The sequence below is a fragment of the Phyllobates terribilis genome, unplaced genomic scaffold (assembly GCF_046119375.1).
Source record: "Phyllobates terribilis strain yellow unplaced genomic scaffold, ASM4611937v1 Scaffold_2__4_contigs__length_985480577, whole genome shotgun sequence".
Taxonomy (NCBI): Eukaryota; Metazoa; Chordata; class Amphibia; order Anura; family Dendrobatidae; genus Phyllobates; species Phyllobates terribilis.
Window position 1 is genome coordinate 506240162 of NW_027362762.1, and position 13324 is coordinate 506253485.

The 13324-nt window shown below is 40.5% G+C and overlaps 1 protein-coding gene across 1 annotated transcript in view; it reads left to right on the plus strand.

Moving 5' to 3' along the window:
• Positions 1 to 13324, plus strand: part of GRIK3 (glutamate ionotropic receptor kainate type subunit 3) — an 849506-nt gene that overhangs the window by 441606 nt on the left and 394576 nt on the right. Inside the window, exon 7 of the mRNA XM_073665899.1 lies at positions 1665 to 1808. Within this exon, the coding sequence (XP_073522000.1) occupies positions 1665 to 1808 (144 nt within the window). The remainder of the gene's footprint in view (positions 1 to 1664; positions 1809 to 13324) is intronic.

Genomic DNA, 13324 nt, shown 5'->3' on the forward strand with positions numbered 1-13324 from the left:
ACACACTGCATGCACTGAGGGGATTCATAAGTCTGCAGTCACACAGTGCATGCACTGATGGGATTCATAAGTCTGCAGTCACTCTGCGAGTGACTGCAGACTTATCGATTTTGACTGGACAACCCCTTTAGCCACAAAATATCTTTTTTGCCTTATTTACCTAAGTGAAATCTTAATGTGAAAATAATAGCCATAAGAATATTTTCTTCACTTTCCTATCGCAGTTAATATACACTGAGACCCATATTATACACATTCTACAATTGTTCCTTAGTTGTAAATACAAATTATGCTTTTTTTCTCCATCATGTTATCGAGGCAAGATTAGGAATTTAAGAATGGATGATCCACATAAATCCAGAAGCATCAAGTAACGATGCTCATCCCTCCTGACGTGTCTGCTATAGCAAATTCTGATATCCGTTATGAAATAATTCTGAAGCATCTTTTCCTACAACTTTGCATTATGCAGTTTCTCTGTTATTGCTCCTGGAAATGGTGAGAGGAAGAAACATTCAGTTCTCAAGAATACATTTTCAGAAGGAATAAAAGAGTAGTGTCACACTGCAGAGCAATGAGAAATTATGCTCCAGAATTGTTACGTCATGGCAAAGGCAAGTATGTACTAGAGCAGTCAGACCTAGAGATTGATGAGCACTGATACCCTATGGATGATCAAGTTACTATTGCTTTTGCTGTATTAGAGAAAGTATAAGGAGGGTAAGAGCTCATTTTGATGTCAGTTTCTCAGATACAAGTTCTATCCATGTTTTTCAAGACTAGAATGCTTATTATTATCGTCTATGGGGCTGCTCACATGCCTGTGTTTTTTAAGAGACCGAGTGGTCTTTACCAAAATATGGAGACATGTCTGATTTTGTTACGAATCATGGATCACACTTGCTAATGCAAGTCTTTAGGTCCATGAAAAAATTGGACAGCAGTCAGATGCCATCCGTGTGCGGTCCATGCATGGTCTGACTTTCTTGTTTGTTTTGAGTTTTAGAAAACTTCTAGGACCCAAAATACCTGATGAAACTTTAATGGTAAAATTTGGCACACTGACCAACCACTGATGAAAATCTGATGCAAACATTAAGGCCTAAGGATAGTTTATTCCGATGTGGGTGGAACTTCAAGGGGTTGTCTGGTGTAAACAAGTTATCACCTACCCTATGGTAAGTGATAACTTGTAGAACAGTGGGAGTCCAACCACTGGGACGCACCCTGATTGGCAAAATGGGGTCATTCTATCCCCATTAGAATGTAACAGCAGTGCGCATGCTCAACCTGCACTCCATTCATCTTCTGTTGGACTGCCCAGTGCTGCGCTTAGCTTTTTCTAACCCCATAGAGACTGGATGGAGCAGTGGATGGGCAGTTAACCTGCCAAACAATTTGTAATGGGGACAGAAGTTCTCTGATCTTACCTACTAGTGTGGTTCCCAGCTGTTGCACCCCGTACCATTTAGCAAGGGATCATCTACCCTGCGTTTAGGTGATAACTTGTTTTAACCAGACAATCCCTTTAAGTAACAGATAAATGGTAGACTTGACTAGATGGACAATTCTGCTGTTCTATTTTGTGTTGTGGTGAACACTGTATATACCAAATAAAGTTGTGAGATTCTTGTCAATCCCAATGCCATTCCCCTTTATTTTAGACAGATGCTGCTCTGACATACGACGCGGTTCATATTGTATCTGTTTGCTACCAGAGGGCACCCCAGATGACGGTCAACTCATTGCAATGCCATCGACATAAAGCTTGGAGGTTTGGCAACCGCTTTATGAACTTCATCAAAGAGGTAAAATACCATCTTGAGAAACATTTCAGTGTAACTTTTATGTTAGTTATGTTGTAAAAGCAGATGGGTTTGGTCATATACAGTAACTCTATGTGTACATACAATGTTTAGTTACATCTGGACCTTTCCTCCTTCCACACACTCTCCATAGGTCATCTTCTCTCCTTGCCAGAAATCGAAATCCATCGTAAGGTCTCCATCAAGAAATAGGTGTGATAAGACAAAGATTATAGATTTAATGTGGAAAATAAGTAACCAGAGAAGATTTCCTTGACACACAAATGAGAGAAATCTGTTTAATCATTCATTGAGACACTGGAAATGAATGAATCTATGGTAGATCAATTGCTGTTGGATGTGTCTGTTCTCCTGACATGTCTGTTTAGATAATACATCTGCCTTGAAATAACAATTATGTTGCATCTTTTCTTAGAATTTTACCTTGTGTTTACTCTCTGTTATACATCTTGGAAATTTTTTAATAAATTAAGAACTGAACTTTTCAATTCTCTTTGATAAATATGTACATGGTCTGACATTACCAGCACTGATTGGGCAACATACAATCGAGAACGAACATGCACCATTGAAGAAAGAAATATTACAACATTAGGATTATCTGAGGAATTCTAGAAACGTGTGATAAGAACTGTTATCCTGTTGTTGGACATTATAAATTGTTCAAATATACAGTTTACTTGGTAACTCGCAGATAGATTCATATTAATGACATAAGTAACTGCTTCCTAATATAAGTGCTATGATAATAGTCATCAAGGCTGGAGGGAATTACAATTTTTCTGCACTGTGCCTGAGGGCTTCACCAGATTACAAGCACTAAAAATATAGGTTAACATTACATCTCTTAGAAGTTTATGACTGCCTCTGGCTGTAGTGCATTAACAGAATATAGGCTACCAAAATAGCAGCCTATTTTCTCTATTGGGTCTATGAGTAGTTTACAGAGAATGCTATTTACCTATCAGCCCAAAGGTTAATATAAAAATAAGATGTTTTATTTATTTATTTAAACTCTATATTAGAATAGGTGCAAAACAAATGTTTAATTTTATGGACAGTGGAGCATATATGCAACTAGATGGTACATTAGGCATTCAGTTTTTCATACTACATAATTGGGGGTATATTGTGCCCTATATTATATGTAAACTTTTCCCGGTCTCCATTATGTGGAAGAAAACATTGCAGGCTACATAAACAAATGTGTCCCCATAGATCCCCTATAAACAGTATGATGTCCCTACAGCTCCCTTATACACAGTATGAAGCACCCACAGCTACCCTATGCACAGTATAATGCCCCACCAGCTCCCTTATATACATTATAATGCCGCACAGCTCCCCTATACATAGTGTGATACAACCATATCCCAATAAATGCAGTAAGATGACCCTACTTCTTCAGTATATATAGTATGATGTCCACACAGCTCCTCTATGCACAGTATGATATCCCCGCAACTCGCCTTTACACAGTAACATGGACCTACAGCTCCTCTATACGCAGAATGATGTCCCCATAGCTCATCTCTGCACAGGATAAAGACCCACTGCTCCCCTATACACAGTATGATGTCAACACAGCCCCCATATACACAGAATAATGCAACCCAGCTCCCTTACACACAGTATAATGGACCAACAGCTCCTCTATGCACAGTATGATGGCCCCACAGCTTCCATAATAGAGTTGAGTTTGATGGCCACCCTATGTACAGTATGATCTCCCTACAGCCTCCTTATTCACAATATGTTATCCCCAAAGTCCCCTATACACAGGATAATGCCCAAGAAAAGCCTAGGCACCATATGATGTCCCACATTTTCCCTACTACTATTAAAATGAATAATAAACATCATATACTCACCTAACTCAAGTCCGCTGGTTGACAACAGCAAGACGCAGACAGATCCTGGCGCAATGATGTCATGATCATTACGTCCCCTGCCCTTTATCAGGATTTGTCTTGTGCACCACTGAGCCACTCTTAGATCGCAGGCCTAAAGTGACCTGCAGCTTACAGAGCAAAGAGAAGTGGTGCAGGGAGAACATGTCTCCCTGCTCTACCGTAGAGTTTAACTGTATTGGCATGCTGTACACACCAATATAGTTATGGTGGTCGCTCTGGGTGGGCCACTTCAATTAAGGAGCCCGTAGCGATAGCCCCCTATGACCTCCCAGTAGCTACACTACTTCCCAGTAAGTTCATCGAACTTATTAGGAGTGACATCATCTATCTATCTATCCATCTATCTATCTACTAAGTATATATCTATCTATGCAGGGATGACCACCAAGCGTAAAAAGACCCATGTGGAAGAAATGTGCATGTGTTCCTTTCTCTTAAAGGGGAAAAATAATAGAATCAGAGTTATGCCCGCTCTCCTGCTCTAACAATGCTTTTCCTCTGCTGCCCCTGATGTTTGTTTACACGTTGCAGCAGTGATGTCTGACTGCTGCAGACAATCACAGCTTGTGCCATCTAACTTGGCAGGACTACTGAGCCCAGTGATTGGCTGCAGTCTTTATACAGAAACCAGATGCCGGAAGCAAGGGATTGCTGAGCAGGGGAGTATGCATAACGCTGATTTTATTATTTTACCAAGAGCAATCCTATGGTCATAAAAAAAAGGTAAAATGTAAAACCCCTTTAAGTAACACGTCATACAGCACATTAGAACATTTCTGAGAATACCATACCACATACAGTAAGTACACAGCATATGTCACATACGACTTAAAGAGCCCACATTAGACACGTCTCATGAGCACAGTACACCGCCACACACCCTACACAAGCACCTCACACATCCACATAGGTCACACATTAGATATGCATCCCGTACAATGGATCCAACCAGCGCCGCCTTTAACGCCCCATTGTGTTATAATGGGCTTCCTCCTGGTTCTGTTGTGGTTTCAGTCCTTCTGACAAAGTAGCACTAAATGGTGCACTATTCTTTTTGTTAAATGTACCATAACTGAAGACGGAGGCTGTGAGCAGCAGCGAGGACATGGCTTTGTTAGACTATGTGATACATTTTCAGATCGAATTTTGGATATGATCAATGCTGATATTTAGTGTTTATAAATATTAGATACTTTATTTGATGAAACAAAAAATGATGGTTGAAATAATTTAAAATGACATTTTCTTCCATATAATGATAAGCATTTTCATTAAAAAGCATTTCATATCGAGCAAACTCATAAAGCAATAGTGTCCTCTAGGGGCTGGTATAATAGTTTAGCAGAACAGGATTCAAGTTGCTTTTCTACAGTTTGATTTTTGGTTCTTAATAGATTTTAGGAAAATGCTGCAATTTGGCAATAAGCAGAAGAATTACATTAACGTTTTCAGTGTCTTCCTACAGAATATTTTCCTATTGAATTTTATCTTTGAAACTTGACCATGAAGCAATCTCTGGTAAATATGAAGGATTAATAAATCAGTCTTTAGTTCTGAGCTAATAACTAGAACATTAGATATAGTCTTGCCACGTTTCTGGATGGTCAAAGATATTAATATAACATTATATGAGCCTTTGAAATCCAATAGCTCATCAGAAGGGCTCGTGCAGACGACCAAATTTTTGGTTGGAATGTGATCCGACAAAATATTAGGTTGCACTTGAACCAATGTTTTCATACGGGACTGTGTCCAATTTTTTCCTCGGACAGAGCCGATCCTGGAAACAGATCACTGCATGCTCAAGTGGATTGCACTTGGCCATGCAAGTCAATGAGTCAGTGGAAAACGTCAGACTGCACTCAGATGACATCTAATGCAGTCCGATTTCCACGGGCTGAAAAAATGGAGAAATTTTTTTTTCTTTATCTTCTCCTCATCTGAGAGAATTGGATCACACTATGGTCACATTATGTGATTTGCATAATTGACACGATTCTCTCGGATTGCTGCACAGGTTGCACCAATGGTATGTCTACCCCTGTATAGTAGTAAAAGGCCAGATACTCTGTATGGAAAAAAGTTATGGGACACACCTCTTAATAACTGGATTCAGGTTTTTTATTCAGTTTCATTGCCACAGGTGTAAAATAAAAATACAATAAAAACTAACTAAATAAAATCCAGCACCTACCCATGCATTCTGTTCCTATTAATATGTATGAAAGAATGGGTCATTGAGTTCCCTGAATTTGAGCATGGTCCTGTAATTGGATGCCAAAGTGGTATCAATCAGTTCATTAGATATCTCCCCACTTAAATATTTCATAATCAATTGTGAGCAGTATTATTGAAAAGTGGAAGTGTTTAGGAATCAAATCAGCTCAACCACAAAGTAGCAGACCATGGAAAGTTAAAGATTGCCGAATGTTGAGGTGCACAGTGTATAAGAGTTGCCAATGCTCTGCTGACACAATAACAGCAGAGTTTCAAACCTTGTCTGTCATGTTTCCATGGCTGAGCAGCTGCATGCAAGCCGCACTTGTCCAAGCACAATGCTAAGTGATGGATAGAGTGTTGTAAAGTACCCACAACTGGACTGGTTTTCTGTAGAATGAAAAACCACCGTTCTCCATTTGGTAGTTTGATGTACATGTCTGGATTCAGTGAATGCCAGGAGAACATTATTGGCCTAACTGCATTGTGCCAACTGGAAAGTTTGATGTAGGAGTGATAATGTTATGCAGTTGTTTTTAAGAGGTTGTACTAGGCCTCATAGTTCCAGGGAAGAGAAATCTTAAAGAAGGTGTCCCCATTCAGAAAATCTTAGCTTCTGGTGTCTGGTATTGGCTGCTTCAGAGAGGGGCCATTTTGTCTACATGGACAGAGCCACTGAGGTCACTGATTGGCTGGCACTGTCGTGGTGACGTCAACGTCACATCCAAAGCCAGACACTGGGAACTGAAACTCAGCCCTAGAACCATGAATGGTGAATAAAGAAAGTTTTTTTGTATAAAAAACGGCATTCAGGAACAAAGATTTTCTGAATGGTGATAACCCCTTCAATACTCTTAATGTGTCCAACTTTGTAGGATCATTTTGGGGAAGGCCTTTTTCTGCTCTAGCATGGCTATGCACAAATCAAAGTCCATAAAGTCATGGTTTGGGTGAGGTTGAAGTGGAAGAACTTGACTGGCCCATACAAAGCCCTGACCTCAAGACTATTGAATACACTTGCGAGGAACAAAAAGGTGATTGTGAGCCAGGCCCTCCAGTTCAACATAAGTATCTGCCCTTAAAAATGTTTTTTGGATGAATAAGCAAAAATTTCTATAGACACACTGTAAAATCTTGTAGAAAAATGTTCCCAGAATAGTGGAAGCTGTTATAGCTGCAAAGGGAGGAACAAAACCATTATAATACCTTTCTATTTAGAACAGGATTTCATAAAACTCCTATAGGTATAATGAGTAGGTGTCCCAATACTTTTGCCCATGTAGTGTATTACTGAGGCAATAATTCTTTAATGGAAAGTCCTTTTCATTCCCCTTGACCTCTGTTGCACTCTTCCACTCTTATGAATTGGTGGGTAGGCTGTAAGCCACCACCATGTGATTGGCACCTGGGTCTTGATTTTTGTGTTCTGAATGTACTGATATATCCTGATCTTCAGTACTTCGGATTGCTTTTATATGAAATTCTAAGAGATAGTCCCAGGCATGAGTAACTGTCCTGCCATTTTGAACTCAGAAAGCAGGTTATCAAGTTTATATGTGCCATTGCTCTAACTGTGCATGCATGGCCCCCATAACAAGCAATGATGGTGGTTATGTTTATGAGCAACTGAAAATACCTGTTAAAATGCATGAAGTACCTTTTTATCATGAATTGTGCTTCAGATTTCCATCGGTAACTGACGATAGAGCAGACTACTTTCTTCTCCACTGTAGCCAATGTGGTGCTGCTGATTTGACGTACTTGTCAGATGGATTGTTCAGTGCAATGTGAATTAGGTACTTTATTATGCATTTCTAGTGTGATAATCAGCAGTATACTAAACTCCCAAGAGGCTTTAGGCAAGGAATATCTAGTATGTTGCCAACTGCAGTACAGCCACACTCCTTATTAAACCACTCCAACGCTAAAAATTTTTTATATTTATATTATTCTGCAAGCACCACACAAAGCCAATTTAAGGAAGGACTTATTTATTTTAATATATCAAATAGAGCCTCCTGTACCACTACCAACTGCATCTTCCTATTTGCCAACTTTTGAAAATTGCCTTCTTAGAAAAAGGAAATTGGCAAAAATTTGCATAAATTTGCATAATCACACTACTTTTCTGGTAAGCTAAGCCCCATGCATACCTGTTTTCACTTTCATCCAATTTGCCCTTGGATGATCACAGCAAAAAGAAGGGTGGCGAGTAGGGTGGCGAGATGCCTCACCTACCTTTCCAGGAGGTTGGTGATGCATCCATGGAGGCAATACATATGGCAGTCCTTTTTCCCAATAGCATCCTTAACATTCTGGAGGTGTTTACAAGTATGTGCATGACCATTTATCTATCTATGAGATGGAATTGAACATAAACTCCCCCCCACTGATCATTAAAGGGGTTGTGAACTACATAGCTACTAATGACTTATTCTTAGGATAGGTAAACAATATCAGATTGGTGGGGGACCAACATCAAGCACTTTAATCAAAGCTAATCTGCGGTTCTTGAGAGTAGCTGCTAAAAGGTGTACGGAGCTGTGCTATTCCGCTTTGTACACTATTTACATGTGGCTGCAAATGGAGCTGACAACAGCTGATTGATGCTGATGCCAGATGTTGGACCCCCACTGACAACTAAGAACAGGTAATCAATATCAATTTATTGGACAACTGTGGCACCCCTGCGGGGGATTACCACAGGATCCATAGGTATAGGGAGAGATGTACACTTGCGGACACACAACACCTTCCACCCAAGGTCTGAGGGGAGGAGTCAGTTTCTAGGGAGACAGAAAAAGCGGCAGTTAGTCTAGAGACGGGTGAAGGAGGAGAGACACGGAGAGCTGTTGGCAGAGGACCAGTTAAGCCCTGAACTAGGAAACAGGTCTGTGTTGTGAAGCGCCCTAGAGAGAGAGACGGAGGCTAAAAGGAGAGAGAAAGAGATAAAACTATTATCCCTTTAGCTCACCCGGACACCGGAGTCCGAAATTGCTATTAATTCAGGAATAGCATAGAAAACCCGGACAGATCAGGAGGATCTACTCCCCCTGAAGAAGAAGGGGAGACAGTTGCCAAACTTGACCAAGTATAGGACCAGGGGCCCAGGAAGAGAAAATGGTAGCCCCAAGGAAAGGTCCTCATTGTCAGTTGTGGAGAAGGACTCCAAAGAAAGTGAAGGTGGCACGTTCAGCTTAAGGCAGGACTGACCCCAAACAACGCACACATTGTTAGAGGAGGCCTCACAAATCTCCAGAGTGAATGTCTCTACCTGCACCGAAAACCTGGTTACCCTCCTGAACTGTATCTGTTACCGGACATCAGTAAAAGAAAGGTACTGAAACAAAGACTTAATGTGTGTGTGTGCCTACTTTGACATTACTGCCTATAGCGTTCATACAAGCCGTATGCCGATCACCTCAGCAACCATACACAGCGCTGGTAACCGACTTTACCAGTTACCACAGGAGGCATCAGGACACAATTCTCCCTTCATCCTGACCCCCATCCCTTTACTGACGGTCCAGGGCACGGAACCGGGAACCGACCAACCGTGATCCCCACAGAAGTAACCCATCCATCCCGGTATCCGAGTACCCCTACCCCTGTTGACCGACTCACAACCTCTTTAAATGTCCATACTAAGTACCTAGGAAATCTCCATACCCTACCAAGCATCAATGTACATCAGCTAAATATGGGAACCTGTCACTTGATTCATGCTGCTCAAACCACAGCAACATGAATCAGATCCTGGCTGCACAATTGCATGTCACAGGAAATGTAGCTTGAAGATCCGTCACCGCTTTGGGCCGACTTATTCGGCCGCAGCTCCAGGTGATTGACATGTGTCTCCCATAGCGAGAGATCTCTCACTCACTAGAGTGGCTCTGGGAAAAGTCAGTTGGGATAGTCTCATCTCTTGTTATTCCTCCATACATGTATTTTATCTGAAATGCGTTTGATGGAAAAATATACCATGTAGCAATCATGGAGCCAGGATCTGCTACCCATGGTTCGGCCAACATGATTCAATTGACCGTCTCCCTTTAAGTTCACGGTATTCATACACAGATCCCTAAAATGCTGGTGCCAAGTTAAGACCTATTCTAACAAGGCATAAAAATCCTGTTTTGAAATTAAATTTTCTGCTCCTAGCACATTTGCACAGACAGTCACAAAATGGCCATTTGTAGCTGAATAGACTTTTCGTTACAAAGCGACCACAAGTCCTACCTGTGGAGAGAAAAGCTATTTATTTCTAAAAATATCTCTGTGGTGCACGTCTATCGTAGGATTTTATGCAAACTTCTTCCATTAAAGATCAGAAAATGATAAGCTGCCTGTAAACTACTGTTTAAGTGGGAGTACTACAATATTTTTAATTATAAAAATTTATTATTTTTTTTCATGCTAGATTTATCACTGTTACATTATGCTATAAAATGGAAATTACTTGTGTAACCCCAGTAAACGTACCAGGACCAGTCCCATAAAAAATCCAGAACCAAATTCGCTAGCATGAGGTTTTACAAGAAAATTAAATTTGCCACGTAAAAAGAATTATATATTTAACCATCTAAGGGTGCTGCTTTTTTGGGGTATATTTTTTTGCTTCTACCTTACTGCATTTTGAGATGTATATTTTTTTCCCGATGTTACTAAGTAAGGTATTTTTTTTGCACTTGTTTTTCATTTCCTTTCTTTGTATGTAAAAACATTTAGAGTCCTATCTATTCTTGCATTTGTGCCTTTTTCGCAAATATTTTGGTTCTGTGCACCTTTTAGCTTGCATCGTATTCATCTTTCCATTTGCACTTTTTTTTAATGTCACCACTTTAAATTTCTGTCAGTTTATTTTTTTTTTCGCCACTGTTTAGGGCTTCCAGATGTTATCTCCTGATTCATCATTTGTGACTTTTCGAAAAGTTGCAATTTTTGTTGCAAATCTGCATTAGCCTTCCACTGGAGTAATTTAATGTATGTCTGAAATTTTGGAATAAATTTTGCAGAACATGTGACTTTTTGAGCTAAAAATTCACAGAACATGTTAAAGACAAAAATAAAGAGCATTTCTCTTATTTTCAACAAAATTCATGAACCAGATGTAAATTTTTTTTACCAATTTGGCACAAAAATGTCAGCAAATACTACAAGAAAAAAAAGAAAAATGGCTTAACCTCTTTACCACCTTGGGTTTTTCCATTTTTGCCTTTTTGTTTTTTGCTCCCCTCCTCTCAGAGCCATAACTTTTTTATTTTTCCATCAATATGGCCATGTAAGAGCTTATTTTTTGTGGGACGAGTTCTAATTTTGAACAACGCCATTGGTTTTACCATATAGTGTACTGGAAAACGGGAAAAAAATTCCAAGGTTGGTGAAATTGCAAAAAAAGTGCTATTGTGGCATTGTGCTATTGTTTTTTACCATGTTCACTAATAGCTAAAACTGACCTGCCACTATGATTGTCCATGTCATTACGAGTTCGTAGATACAAGACATGTATAAGTTCTTTTTTTTAAGTGGTGAAAAAAAAATCAAAAGTTTGTAAAAAAAAAAATGCCGTCATTTTCCGAGACCTCTAGTGTCTCCATTTAATGGGATCTGGGGCTGGATGATGGCTTATTTTTTTGTGAACAAAGCTGACATTTTTATTGATAGCATTTTGGGCTAGATACAATGTTTTGATTGCCTATTATTGCATTTTATTGCAGTGTTGTGGCTACCATCCTGTTTCATTTATGAAGGATGGACTCTGAAAGTCACAAAGCTTATTTTTACAGTGCCATCAGTCGGCCCTTACTATTGTTAAAGGGCCAGCAGTCGGCCCTCACTATTGTTAGTGGGCCATCAGCCGGCTATGCTTTGTTGTTTCCATTATTAAGGAGCAGGTCTCCTAAACTGTTATTGCTTATGCAGTGACTGCAAGGGCTGCCAAAAATTTGGACGCACCCCAATACCCCTTTGAAGAAACATAGAGGGGGGCCTCAGTAAAAAAAAATGTTCCCATTATAAAGGAGCAGGTCTCCTATACTATTATTGCATATGCAGTGACTGCAAGGGCTGCTAAAAATGTGGACACACTCCAATACCCCTTTGAAGAGACATAGAGGAGGGCCTCATTAAAAAAATTGTTCCCATTATTAAGGAGTGGATCTCCTATAGTGGTGATGCCCATGCAGTGACTGCAAGGGCTGCCCAAAAATTGGACACACTCCAATACTCTTTTGAAGAGACCTAGAGGAGGTCCTCCTTAAAAATATTGTTACCATTGTTAAGGAATGGGTCTGCTATACTGGTAATGGCCATGAACTAAGTGCATGAGATTAAAAACATTTAACCTTGGGGGGGTATACATGAACATACTGTATAACATACAGAATATTAGAGGTAGGCCTCTAAAAAAAACTTCCTACGGGCATCATAAACATCCTTAAAAAAATTATGCGGGTGTTGCATCACAGTCACCCTGTTGATATAGTGGAGGAGGATGAGGAGAAGGAGAAGGAGGAGGACAACAGAAAATAGATAAAATCAGGAAGCGTATACCCATGTCTGGGTGTGAAGAGGTTCATGGGAATAGACCCCCCAAAAAAAGCCACTGGATTTGACTTTGTGTTCCACTGCTATCATCCGGTAGTGTTGAGAAGTCTGGCCCAATATAGCCCTAGTTCATTTTGATAAGAGTCAGCCTGTCAGCATTTTCAGTTGACAGGCGGATGCGCCTATCAGTTATAATGCCCCAGCGGCAATAAAAACCCGCTCTGATAAAACACTAGCGGCAGGGCAGGCCAGGACCTCCAAGGCGTAGAGAGCCAGTTCATGCCTTGTGTCCGGCTTAGATACTCAGTAGTTACAGGTCACAGAAAACTCACCGAGGACGTTGGTACGGTCGGCAATGTACTCCTTCGGCATCTTCCGAAACTTTTCCCTCCTTGTCAGAGTACCCCGCGCATCAAGATCTGGGCACTGGGAGGGTCTGAGAAAACTGTCCCAGACCTTTGATGGTGTTCCCCTGCCTCTACTGCATCACATTTGTGTCTTCCTCACCTGTACTCCTTGTTTGTCCAAGGAACTGTGACCTCTGCCGCCAGCGTTTTCAGATGGGAATTTTTTTAACAATTCCTCAACAAGGGCTTTCTGGTACTGCAACATTTTACTAGACCTCTCCGCCTTGGGAAGGAGAGATAGAAAGTTCTCCTTTTAGCGTGGGTCTAGAAGTGTGACCAACAAGTAATTACTGTCGACCAAAATGTGTACAAAGCGAGGGTCACAGAGAAGGCAGAGGAACATAAAGTAAGTCATGTGTGTCAGACTACCAACAGCCAAATCTTCCCTGTCCTGACCAAGAGGTCGACTGTCCAT